Source organism: Sciurus carolinensis, chromosome 3 (genome assembly GCF_902686445.1).
Source record: "Sciurus carolinensis chromosome 3, mSciCar1.2, whole genome shotgun sequence".
In the NCBI taxonomy this organism is placed as follows: domain Eukaryota; kingdom Metazoa; phylum Chordata; class Mammalia; order Rodentia; family Sciuridae; genus Sciurus; species Sciurus carolinensis.
This window is the reverse complement of record NC_062215.1, coordinates 63,812,198-63,824,663: the sequence shown is the minus strand read 5'-3', so window position 1 is coordinate 63,824,663 and position 12,466 is coordinate 63,812,198. Positions and strand designations below refer to the sequence as shown.

The 12,466-nt window shown below is 52.0% G+C and overlaps 2 protein-coding genes across 7 annotated transcripts; one reads left to right on the top strand and one right to left on the bottom strand.

Annotated features, from left to right (window-relative positions):
• Nucleotides 1–1,624: 1,624 nt before the first annotated feature.
• Nucleotides 1,625–6,728, bottom strand: Abhd15 (abhydrolase domain containing 15). Of its 2 annotated transcripts, XM_047547124.1 has the most exons (3): nucleotides 5,649–6,728; nucleotides 2,946–3,467; nucleotides 1,625–1,945 (listed from the first exon to the last, which is right to left on the bottom strand). In XM_047547124.1, the coding sequence occupies exons 1-3, from the start codon at nucleotides 6,527–6,529 to the stop codon at nucleotides 1,912–1,914; spliced, it is 1,437 nt and encodes a 478-aa protein (XP_047403080.1). In that variant the 5' UTR covers nucleotides 6,530–6,728; the 3' UTR covers nucleotides 1,625–1,911. The 2 variants fall into 2 exon arrangements, with proteins under 2 accessions (XP_047403080.1, XP_047403081.1); XM_047547125.1 differs by having other exon boundaries at nucleotides 1,628–3,467.
• Nucleotides 6,729–6,838: 110 nt separating this feature from the next.
• Tp53i13 (tumor protein p53 inducible protein 13) lies at nucleotides 6,839–12,364 on the top strand. 5 transcript variants are annotated; one of them, XM_047547126.1, is made up of 9 exons: nucleotides 6,839–7,404; nucleotides 7,613–7,734; nucleotides 8,074–8,143; nucleotides 8,660–8,728; nucleotides 8,944–8,985; nucleotides 10,474–10,602; nucleotides 10,739–10,936; nucleotides 11,020–11,575; nucleotides 11,658–12,360. In XM_047547126.1, the coding sequence occupies exons 2-9, from the start codon at nucleotides 7,730–7,732 to the stop codon at nucleotides 11,768–11,770; spliced, it is 1,182 nt and encodes a 393-aa protein (XP_047403082.1). In that variant the 5' UTR covers nucleotides 6,839–7,404; nucleotides 7,613–7,729; the 3' UTR covers nucleotides 11,771–12,360. The 5 variants fall into 5 exon arrangements, with proteins under 5 accessions (XP_047403082.1, XP_047403084.1, XP_047403086.1 ...); XM_047547128.1 differs by lacking the exon at nucleotides 10,474–10,602 and having other exon boundaries at nucleotides 6,848–7,404; nucleotides 11,658–12,358; XM_047547130.1 differs by lacking the exon at nucleotides 6,839–7,404 and having other exon boundaries at nucleotides 7,594–7,734; nucleotides 11,658–12,364.
• The last annotated feature ends 102 nt before the right edge of the window (nucleotides 12,365–12,466 follow it).

Here is a 12,466-nt window from a genome sequence, read left to right as displayed (position 1 = left end):
CACCCTCTCAGAATAGTGTGCCTGGGTCTCCATCCAGGTGGTTTCACGTGATTAGTTATTTACCAAAACAGAGCCAATCTGGCTAAACAACAGGGTCACCCAAGCCTTTCCTGCTTGAACAGGAACTGTACTTTCTTGGCAACAATGAGCTTTTCAGCCCTGGTCTTCAAGCAGTGATGGGCAGAGATGAGAGAAATAGCTTCTTCTGGGATATGCAGTGTGCATATCCAGCCTGAGGGACATAGAAGAAAAATGTTTTAGGATTTAGGTCTTTGGGGCTTAGGGTCCAAGGGAACTAGAGCTGTTCTGATGTTCCTCTGAGGGCTTAAAGACTGTAACTGCACGGTGGTAGAACATTTGTCTAGCATGTGCGAGGTTCTGGGTTTAATTCCCAACACTGGGGGAAAAAAACCTAGAAACAAAAAAACTAACTGCAGGAGCTAGGCATAGGTGGTACATACCTGTAAAACTTGGGAGGCCAAGGTAGGAGGATCACAAGTCTGAGGCCAACCTCAGCAACTTAGCAACACCCTGTCTCAAAAATAAATAAATAAATAAAAAGGGCTGGGGTGTATCTCAGAGGGGGAGTGCTCCTGGGTTTAATCCCTAGTACCACCAAAAATTATAAAAATTATAAATGCAAAATATGTACATTGTTCTCTCTGGAAGCTTTCTTGCCTATATAAAGGAAGAAAAAAGAAAAAAAAAAAAAACCTAGCTAAATTCCAAAAAAATAAAAAATAGAGGAAAATCACTTCTCTTGATGGATGAGAGTCCTGCACTATCTGATCTAGAGAAACTACCGGATTTTTGCCACCAGGGAATCTTTAAGCCTTAGGATTTAAAACCCATTTGGTTGCTTCTCATTTTGTAGCCTTAATGGTTGATCCAAAGACATATGGGACTGTAAGACCCCACTTAACTGAAATCCCCACTGTGCCATATTTGGGGGGCAGGGCTAACTGACCAGATGTCAGAAATTCTCCGTTAACAAAACCTTCACCAAGGCAGTGGTTCACCAAGAACAGACTGGCTCTTTATATTTCAGTTTCTTATATCTCCTGCTCAGAAATGGTGAATGAATGTTTAAAAAAAAGGAGTGTGAAAGAGGAGGAGCAAGGAGGGAGATCATTTTTTCACAATAGGACATTGTGCCTTGCACAATTGAGTTTGTATTTCAGTTTAGATTCTTGGAATTCAGAGTCTCTTATTTGGTCTAAAAGAATAAGACTGGGGGCTGGGGAGATAGCTCAGTTGGTACAGTGCTTGCCTGGGTTTGATCCCCTGCACCGCCAAAAAAAAAAAAAAAAAAAAAAAAGAAGAGGACTGGGACAAGATTATCTGTACCTGATACCAGGGCCCTAAGAATAATTCATACCAAGTCTTGGTTTATGGCTTTTTGCATAAACATCTTTTTAAAATTGTTTTGCTGTCTGTGAGGTCAAAATAGGTTGCACTCTTTCCATTGAAAAAATAAAACTGGGCTACAGGCATGGCTCAATGGTACAGTATTTGCCATATCTGCAGTCCTAAGTTCAATCCCCAGCACTGCAAAATAAATAAATAAATAAATAAATAAATAAATAAATAAATAAATAAATAAAGCAAGCAAGCTTTGGGGAATGCTTGTGAATTTTAACAACTCATGGAACCAAATCTTCTGTTGTCAACAAAATTTTAATGGCCTAATCCAAAACAGGATACGTAGATCAGTCTGTATGCCATACCTTATTTTACTCTGGTCTTCAGTATTGTTCTTGTAAAACCGAACACCCACTTAGAGTAGTCAGATTCAGAAAGAAGCTTTTCTGCCTTTACATGGATGGCCTTCTGAATAATTGAGCAGACAAAGCATGGTAATGTGAAACATTCATAGATCACTGAGTCAGCTCTAGTCAACCTCTTGGAGCTTTATTTCCTCTGGTTCCAGATGTTTCTCCTGGCTCTAGAAAAGGAGAGACTACTAGTGTCAGAAAAGGGAGTAACTAACCAGAAAGTTATAAGGTTTATACCATCCATAAATTTAGAGAAAGCCCACATATCAGGAGAAAAAGAACTCAGGCTGGGGTTCTCTGGAGGAATCCCCTGAAACAGAATTGGAGGGAGCATCTGAGGTGCCCAAGTGTCTGGCTACTTAACCCATGGTCTAGTGGAACCTTGAGACCATGGGGTAAGAGCACTTTCTATTCCTAAAATACCTGTGGGATCGCTCTAGTGAGGCTCCAAGGCCTAGGCTGGATCTCCAGTTCAGCCCCATTCCCAGAAGAGATTTGTGGAACTCCTCTCAGAGACTGGACCCCAGCACTCAGGAGCAGGACTTTACATTCTCACCCTTGCCTGCCCTGGCCAAAGCCAGTGTTAGTGCAGCACTTCTTGCCTCTGCTGACTTCTCAGACTCAGGTCAGCCAGAAACAGCCAAGCAACTCTGGGAGCCTCTTCCCCAGCTGCTGATGCAAGAAGTCAGAGCAGAGCCACAACCACAGAGCACATGAGGGAAGTGGGACCGAGACACAAACATCCTGTCCTTTTTACATCAAGTGGCTCCAACTCAAAAATCAGTCACTAAGCTGATTATTTATGTGGGACAGAGTAGCCCAGTGATATGCAACAACTCATCTTCCATGTAATCATGGCTAGGAAGGGAGCAGAGTCCATGGACTTCAAAGGTGCTTATGAAGTTGATGACAGGAGACAATGAGGAGCACTGGCCAGGAGGAGCAGGATTGTGTTTCACAGAGCCTGGGCAGGAGTTCTGCTCACGGTAGTGAGAACAGGTTTGCTGGAAGTTCCATCTCTTTCCACAGACCAGTTTAAAAGACAAAGGACAGAATTAGGAGCAAAGAGCTGGAGCTGCCCCGTTTAGTCCTGGCCATCTTTTCTTGACACCACCATGCCCCATTCTGTTCTTCCTCATAGGACCAGAGGCTCTCCTGCCCCAGCCTTACCTTGTATATGATCGTTTCCAGCTAAAGATCTCCTCCAGATTAGAAGAGGGAGATACCTCCCTCTTTTGCAGGGCCCCCCAGCGACGCCGGACCCCTAGGAATGATGTTCGGCGCCTGCTCAGCCCTTTCATCCTTTCCTCCATTCGGAAGAACTCAGTCAAGGCCCGGAAGGACTCAAAAATGACCTCATGGCTCCAGGCTGGCAAGGGCTCCTGACGCAGGAAGCCACAGTGGCCTCCATGGCGACTGAGCAGCAGGAAGAAGTAAGGGTTGCTGTGGAAGAGTTCAGTGGGCAGCGTGTGGTCTGGGGGCCCACACACAGGGTCATCAGCACTGCAGATGCACAGTACAGGCACCGCTGCCTCATCCACATCCCGGAGGGGGTCATTGCGGTCCCAGTAGGTATCCCAGCTAATGGGGAAACTCTTGGTGTGGCAGAAGAGGGTCTCCTCAAACTCTCGCAGGGAACGACTCCTGAACAGCTTGCTGGTGTCCACTGTGTCTTCCAGGGCTGTGGCATACCTGCCAGCAGAAGTGAAATGGGGAAGGTAGAAAGAAGAAGAATCAGAACACCAGCAAATAGCAGGTTACAGAGAAGCAGCCTATAGGCCAGATTCTGGCCAAAGAGGCTTTTAGACTGTATAGTGCTTTTTAAAATTTCCATTTAATGGCCACCATTTAAAATTAGGTTATACTACAGCTGGGCACAGTGGTGCATGCCTTTAATCTCAGCGACTTGGGAGACTGAGGCACAAGTTCGAAGCCAGATTTAGCAATTTATCAAGGCCCTAGGCAACTTGAATAGACCCTGTCTCAAAATAAAGAATAAAAAGGGCTTGAGAAGTAGTTCAATGATAAAGTGCCTCTGAGTTCAATCCCTGGTACAATACGTAAATAAATAAATTTAAAATTGGGATACATTCAATAAAATGCTGATGTCTGGCTTCTCAAGGGAAATGGAAAGGTCTGGCCAAATGGGCTGACTTCCCGTGTCACAGTGCCTGCCAGGCCTGTCATTCACAGCATTACCTGTCCAGTCCCTGTTCAGCCCTAGAGCCAGCATTTAACTTTGCAGCTGCTGATACACATGGACAACTCTAGTCCTAATCTCAGCTTCCAGCCATCTCCAGGGAGTTTGTTATGAACTGTTAGCTCCTGAACCTCTCCTAGAAGAACTCACTGGCTCAGACTATCCAAAACCAGCAGGCGATTCCCCTCTCCCTAATTAATCACATTTTTACTACACTAGTTTTTATATTTTTATGCTAATGTGCTGTTCTGATGATAACAAATTAATGTGATCTTGATCAGGTATACCTGGGACAGGTAGTCCTAGAAAGTAACTGGGTGTCAGGGAAAGCAACTTAGAGTGTAATTAATTTACTGAATGGGTTCCCAAATGGGCCTGAGAGCAACTGTTTTGGGAAAGAGGGATAACATTACTATTTCTAGCTCCCTGCAGAGGGCCTGGGGCCCTAATAAGGAGGCCAGGATGGACAGTTCAGTCCTTTGGATGATTAATCTAGCCTTGGCTAGTTGAATTTAGACATGTATCTCCTGTAAACATTCAAAGATGTTTGCCCTGGGAGTTCACTCCCAAGCATCCATGGAAGGGCAGATCCTAAAGGCACAGGTTTCCTCTACATTTCCCTCACTCTACCCTCCAGCTGGTGCCCAGGGTTGGCACCAGTGATGGTCATTTTGGAGTGGAAACTATGGCAATTAAGCCAGATAAGAACACACTGCCCCTGGACTGCACCAGCCCTCTGAGTTGCCATGGCAGCGCTTCTGGCTGTTTAGCTCCAGGTTTGACCTTTTCAAAATAGGAGGCAAATGAGGAAAGGAAAGAGATCACCTACCCAATGCTAGCCCTTCGCTTTTGTTTTCTGCTTTTAATAATTGGGAGATAGTTATTAACCCCATTTAAATGAAGGGGAAAGTGAGTCTTAAAGGAGTTGACTAACTTGATGGAAATTCAGAATTTGAACCTAAGCATGTCTGAGTGCATATTCCAGGTCTTTTTGCAACGCCATCCTGTTACCATAATGCCTTTGACCTCATTCTGCCATCTCCTAGGAAAGGCTGGGAATGTCACTCAGACTTTCTCAGTGGAAAGTTTCATCTGTCACCTGGTGGTTAAATTGTTCTTTTGAAAATTAAAAAAAAAATTAAAGATCTTTAAGATTTTTTAAAATTAAACATTGAGTCATACCTAGGACATTTGTCAAGTCTAAAGAATTTGAATAAATCAGGTGCTGCCATACTTCTGATTTCTGTCGCCTCCTGGCTCAGAGACTGTAAGTAAACATTCTGGACAGATAATGGATTGCTATTGCTTTCAGAGCCCTCTTTGCTGATCTGTGAAGCTATGGGCTAAGTGCTAAATGTCAGGTATTACCTCTGCTTACCCACAGGAGAGGTGCTCAAGTTGCTAGGACACCTGGGGAAGAGATGAAGCATGAGGCCAGGGCAAAAGTCCCTGATCTAGCAGTGATGCTGACTGAGGCCACCTGTGGCTTCGAAATTTGCTTCCCTGGTTCTGACTAGACATGGGGTTTGAACAGCTTTGGAAAATGTGTAAGAACTTTGCCCAAACTGGCCCACACCTGTGTCCATACCAGGCAGAACAGGTCCCCACTACCCCGCCTGCTCAAGACCTCTATTCTCTCCCTGCCCTGCAGGTCTAGGGCCTTCATTACCCACCTGCTGAGGGTGATCTTCTGGTGCAGTAGGAACCCGCGCTCGTAGGGCCAGGGCAGGCCGGCCTCGAACCACTCGCGACAGCGTAGCACCGGCGAGATGCAGGCGGCGCCTGTCACGTAGCTGGATGAGCCGCACTCACCCAGGTAGGACAGAAGCAGCGCCGAGCCCGAGCCCTCGCTCACTGCAAACAAGGGGGCCGCCGGGTGTCGGAAGCGAATGTAAGTGACCGCCTCCTTGAGGTCGGACGGATCTCCGAAAGGTTGTAGCCGGGGACTCACCAGAGGGCAGCCGTGATGGCCGCGGCGGTGGAAGATGACCGGGTAGTAGCCACGCTCCAGGGCAAGCAGACAGAGGCTGAGTACGTTGCGGGTGAGGCGCCCCCACGCATTGGGGATCACCAGCAGCACCGCAGGAAGACTACCGGCGTTGGTGACCCGGCGGCCCCGGGAGCAAGGTCCTACGACCCAGTCGAGGGCCACCAGCCCGTCGTCCGCCAACTGCAGGTACTCCCGGGCCAGTTCGGGCCCGGACCCTACGGGCAGGACGAAGTGGCAGAGGGTCTGCAGATGTGGACCAGAGAGCCAGGAGCGCAGGCCGGGCTCCAGCGCAGCCGAGCGCCTCAGGGTGCGCAGTAGGCACTTTGCCAGCGCAGACGGCTTACAGATCAGGCTGCACCCGCCGGGCAGTGGCTCAAATCCGTCGCTGAATTGATCTGCGTGGCTTCTGCTGTTCACCTCTCTGTGGTCGTCTTGAAATAGGGCCCCGGGCAGGGTCCTTGCTCCGACGGCGCGCCTCCAGGAGCTCCGGAGCCGCGGGACGAGCAGAAGGAGCAAGGCGAGCGCTGCCAGGAACAGCGCGAGGGCGGCGCCCCACGGCGGCATGGCTAGGCTGGAGAGCCTCTGGCGGGCGGCGGGCGGCGGGCGGCGGGCGGCAGGCAACGGGGTAGTCCCCTCTGCGATCTCCCCGCTCTGCCCGCGGCTCTGCCCGCGGCTCCGCCCGGCCTCCAGCGGCTGCCCAGGGCCCTCCCGCGCCGGCGGGCGGGCGCGCTCCGGATTGGTCGCAGCCCCGCAAAGGCAGCCAGTTCGGGTCGAGCTCCCCTCTCCCGCCCCCCACTCCCGCCCCCAGCCCTTTGTACAGGGATTGCGACAAGCAGGAGCAGAGGGTGAAAGGAGCCGGGGTTAGAGAGAGGGAGTGAGGGCCCGCCTGCGAAGCACGGGATTGGGGGTGTTAGCAGCAGAGACAAGGGAAGACTCGGAGACTGAGGCTTGGGGGCCGGGGGTGGGCATCAGAGCTTCCTGCCCCGGTCCTCCACCCTATGAAGTGTGTGGCTGGCACCGGGAGATTGGTCTCTGCGCCCTCGGGGGCTGTTGTTGAGAAGTAGAAAAAGAGAAGTGAATAACTCGTAGCTCCGGGCGCGGGCTCTAGAGTTCCTACACGGCTGCTGCGCTGCGCCCAGAGCCACCGAACGCCCTCTCTCCCCTTGCTTGGTTGCGCTCTCTGACCTCAGTGTGTGTCTCGGCCCCGCAGGCACAGCAACTGCGCAATAACGCGGGGAGGCGGGGGTGGATACCGCACTTGGTTGGAGGGAGCCAGGGCCAGGACGGCCGTCGGGTCCTGGCCGAGAGTTTGCGGCGGGAGGTTGCTCCTTCCCTTACAGGCATCAGGGCGCTGTCCCGTTGACTACCGCGGCCCACCGGGAGTGAGACTCCCCGAATGCTTGACTTCACATAGAGGAAATCCTCAATAACGCTCCCCTGTAAGGGCTCTCCCAAAAGAAACAGCCCCAAGCCTCCTGGAATAAGTTGAGGAAGAGGTCGGCGAAGGGGCATGACAAGGATAGACTGGAATTCCTGCATCAGCCCAGCATTTGACAATTACTCCGGAGCGGGGCAATAAATCCCTTGTAAGTCAGGGATATATGGGACGGCTGAAATAACACATTTTTTGTTTGCTCTATTTCCAAGTTTTGGGCTGGACACCTCAAGCCCCACACTCTACCCTCGTCCCTGTCATTCCTCAAAATCCTGAAGAGGTGGCGACCTGCTGCTGGAGGGAGACTGGGCCGATTCTCCCTGCTGGGGATGAGGTCTGTTGCTGTTTCACATCATGGGAACCAGTCTGTCTCACCACCGTTGGGCGAAGGATCAGAGAGGGACGGGGCGTTGGAGAACAAAGCAGCCCGCGGGGCTAGCTCCGGCATTCCAGGGCTCCTGGAGAATAGGGGCCGAGACCCTCCTCGGCTCCTTGGGATTCAGGCCTTATTTTCGAGGGCGAGTGTGGGATGGGTTGAAGACGAAGTTCTAGAGCCGCGATCCTCTCCTTTCGGTAACTCGGACTTTGTGATTCTGACTCTCTTCTAGCTGCAGGTCACAATTGATGAGTTTTAAGCGGGTTTTCCCACTTCCCGCCCTTTACTCCGCTCTAGGATCCCACTCAGGCGTTACAGCTACACTCTGGAGACAGCAAAGACGAGTCAGGACGAATCATCGGGCAAGGTGGGGGTGCTCTCCAGCTGCTTTCATGCACAACTTTTCCGGCTTCGGGTTTAGGACGCGTGCGCGCACTCTTGGTTGCTGGGGGCGGAGCGGGGGCGGGGCGAGGCACGAGCGCGCGGTCGGGGGTGGAGGGGGCAGGACTGCGCGCGAGCCCGGGATCTACGTGGGCGCGCGGGCGGCGCCTGGGCGCCTGGGCGCTGGGGCAGGGCGGGCGACGCGTTTCCTTGCTTGGCCCAGCGGCTGGCGGGGCTGGGATGGCGCCTCCTCAGCATTTGCCCCAGTTGCTTCTCCTGGCAGCTCTGGCGGGGTTCCTGGGTTCCAGCGAGGTAAGGCGACCTGCTCCTGGGCAGGCTTCGGTTCGGATTCTCAAAGCGTTTTGCTTAAAGTTTGTCCTGGAAAGAGTGGCGCGCGGAGGGGGGACTAGGAATCCCCCTCACCCCAACTCCGGGCCAGGGAAAGGAGAGAACAGGGCCCTCGCTGAGACCAACGCCCCAGCTCTGCGCCTTGGATCCACAGGTGGTGGCTGAGCCGGTGGAGGAGTCGGGAGCCCATTGTCCCGAGGGCTTGTGGCCTCTGCCCCCACAGGTAGGAGCCCAGGAGGGCCGAGGGAGAAAGGGGTGTGAAGAGGTAGCCTTCTCTGACCTCTCCGAACCTTTCATGGTTACCCTCTTGGGGACTTCTGTCTTCAGTTACCAATTTCTCCACCCCAGCCCCGGGCCTGGAGCTTACTTAAGTTCCCTCTCCATCCCGCAAACGGAGTCCTGCAACTGTTCTAAGCTCTCTTCTTTCCCCATGTGTAGGTGTTACCAAGAGTGACCTACACACAGGTGAGACCAGGACAGGTAAGTACAAGCAGGGGCCGGCCCATCCTTGGTCTCTGCACCTGGAGGCAGCTGAGACTCCTGCAGATTTCCCAGCCTTTTCTACTTATCAGCTCCATTCCTTACCACTTCCTGCAGAAAGAGGCAAGGTTTCCAGTTCCCCATCCCAGGACAGATGGCAGACAGTGACCCATAGGCCTGGAGTCCTCTGCAATGCTGTCACGAATGCTGCTGAGTAGCTGGCTGTGTGGCAAGTGGAACTCTGAGGGTAGCAGGAGAAAATCCACCCCAACTCCCCTGTGTGGCTGGGAGGTCTCCTGACTTTCTGAGCTCCAGTTTTCTATGACAGAGGGTATTAATTCTGTCCCTACCTGTAAGAAGTGAATGACAGCACTCACTACAGTGTGTGATAGCACTTTGAAATGTCCAAAGCTGCGTCATGTTAGGCATGTGCCTCAAGATTATTAGCTCCAAACTGTGAGTTCAGCTTGCATGGCTGTCTCTGTCTTTGCTGCCACTGGTCACCCTTTCATTAAGTCATTCACTGTTCTGAACCTATCAATGGCTTCTTATTTCCCATGCTTCCCTGCTTGTCTTCTCAGGCTTTAGTCAAATTAGCTTCATCTGACTCACATTATCTTTGATTCCTTTCAGTCATATTTGTCAATTTACCACACAAGTGAATGCTAGGCTCATAACCACCATTGGTGGTACCTTTGCTCCTGTTTATTCTCCACACCTGAACTTCCCTGACCTGAAGTGTGCAGCTCCCTACCCTCCTGCTCTCCATCCCCATCTATCTTCACATGCCAGTGCTGGTGTCTCTCTTCCTGAGACCTTGCCTGATGTGCTCATAACCTGTCTCTTAAATTTAACAATGAACTGCTTTGAGTTTTGTTAGTTTGCTCTTTCATTTGCATTAGTTGTTTCCCTGAGTTTCTCATAAATTCCCTGCAGGCAGAATCCAGGAGTTGTCTTTTGACATCTTTTATAGCATCTAGCACAGTGCTGAGCACCAGCTCAATTCTTTCAAAGAATAATGATTGGTGAAATATTTTCATCCCGAGATTGTGCACCTGCTCTCTGCATGCTTTGTATTTGGATGCTCTTGGGAAACTGACTGTATAGATTGGATTAATAAATAGAAGGCTTGGTCTTTGGGGGATGCTTACAATTGAGACTGGGAATTGGTAGAGTTATTACAGCTACAGAGAAATATAGCTAAAGAGTATGGTCTGAGTCTAACAGGGTCACCTAGTCATGCTATCTTGGAAGCTCAGAGGCTCAGCTTTGAGTGGTGGTATTTGATGGAGAGGAGGGATGAAGAAAACACTGGAGTCTGGAGTGCATGCCAGGGCCCAGGGCTCTTTGCCCTTTCCTGGACCCTGAAAGTGGAAGGACCTCCGACTATCTGGGGAGTCCCTTTATAGTGGTCCCCAGGAGAGGAGAACTTGTGATTCTCTGGGAAGGTCCTGGAACTGGCTTGATGTCTCTGTGCCTTTCCTCCAGACTGAGGATGTCACCTTTCTCTACCACCCCTGTGCCCACCCCTGGCTGAAGCTCCAGCTTGTCCTTCTTGCCCACGTTTGTGTGGCTAAGCCCTCACTTGCTCCTGACTCCAACCTTACTCGGGATAGGGTAAGTGGTTGATGAAAGATGGTGGCCTGATGGTGGCAGAAGGTGCAGCCCCATGTGCAGGGAAAGAAAAATTCAATGGCCTCCTTTTTCTTGCTTCCCACCTTCATCATAGCTCTAACAGTTACCTCTTTCATAGCCCCTGGTGCTGACAGTATGGGGGATGGCACTGGAAATGGCATGGGTAGAGCCAGCTTGGGTTGCCCACTGGCTAAAGAGGCGACGACGGAGGAAGCAGAGGAAGAACGTATGGTTCCACTCTGACAACCTTTCTGGGCCTTCTCCATTGGTGCCAGTCTCCAGCACAGCAAGGCTATGTGGAAGAGAGTGTGTGCAGGTGAGGGGTGCTGGGTCCAGGACTGGTTGGGGGTAGGGTCAGTCTGAATAGGGCAGGGTGACTACTATCTCTTCTCCCCTTAGGCTCCAGCTTTGGCCTTTGCCCTGCGGAGCTGGCGACCTCCTGGTGCAGAGGTGACAACTAGAGGGCTAAGACAGACCTCTCTGAGTAATGCCAAGAGAAGGGGGATGCGCGCTGTCCCTGGTCTTCAGCCCACTCCTTCTGGCCTGAGGATTCCTTTTGCTTCTACATGGAGCTTACAGGCCCAGCAGCCCCTTTTAGGAACCCCAGGTGAGGGGAGTAATGCCCTTTCTGTGCCCTCGGTCTCCTTGCTACCTGGGCAATCTGGAAGCAATGCCAGCTCCAGGACAGAGGCTCCGATACCTAATGGGCAAGGCAATTCAGGAGGCTGTGCTTGCCCGAATCAGGCTTCCCCTGCCCCTCGGGCAGCAGGACCTCCTCGGGTAGCCCGGGGCCCTACCCCGCGCACGGAGGAGGCTGCCTGGGCTGCCATGGCCCTGACCTTCCTGCTAGTGCTGCTCACCCTAGCCACGCTCTGCACGCGGCTGCACCGAAACTTCCGCCGGGGCGAGAGCATCTACTGGGGGCCCACAGCAGACAGCCAGGACACGGTGGCAGGTAAGTTATTTCCCCACCCACCTCCCAGCTGACCTCAGCCCCAAAGGCTTCCCTGCCCTTGACTGCGCTCCGCTGCCCATAGCTGTGCTGAAGCGGAGGCTGCTGATACCCCCGCGTCGAGTCAAGCGCTCCCGCCGGAGACCCCTGCTCCCGCCCACGCCGGACAGCGGCCCAGATGGGGACAGCTCTGACTGACAGGTCCCACTGCTGCTGCTATGGCCTGTGGGCTCCTCCTCCCGCTGGGCGGTTCCCATCTCTGCCACGTGGGCCGCGTGCAGGGCCGCCCCCTGGCGTCAGACAGAGCGACCCTGCCTATGCCTTGCAGAGACTTCGTTTCCTTGAGGTGTTGTTTGTGGGGAGCGGGGTGGCCGTGCGAAGAGCCGTTTCTACCCGTTGCCTAAATTCCGTTTCTAATTAAATTATTTTAGTAGAATCCGGAGTTGGGCCTGTGCATCCGCCACAGACACAGCTACCCCTAGGACACTGGCCCATCTCAGCAGGGTTTGAGAAGGGGGTTTATTAAAATCGGGTTGGGCTCTACACAGGGGGCACATTTGTAAATCCCTGGGACTTCTAGAGGCTGAGGTGGGAGGATCACAAGTTGCAGAGGGTCTTAGTAAGGCCCTCTGCAACTTAGCAAGACTGTCTCAAAATATAAAAAAGCTTGGGGATATGGCTCAGTGGCAAAGTGTCCCTGGGTTTAGTCCCCAAAGATTGGGCCCCAAGTAGCTGGCTCCTTCTGGCCACCTGGTCTTAGGCATGGGCTTTTAAGGGTTTAGTGGGATGTCAGTGTCAGTTACACATTGTTATTTCCAAGCTACTCATCCAAAAGATCCTTCCAACCCTATATGGACTAGCAGTCTTCATTTGCTCCATGCTTTTCCAAGTTTG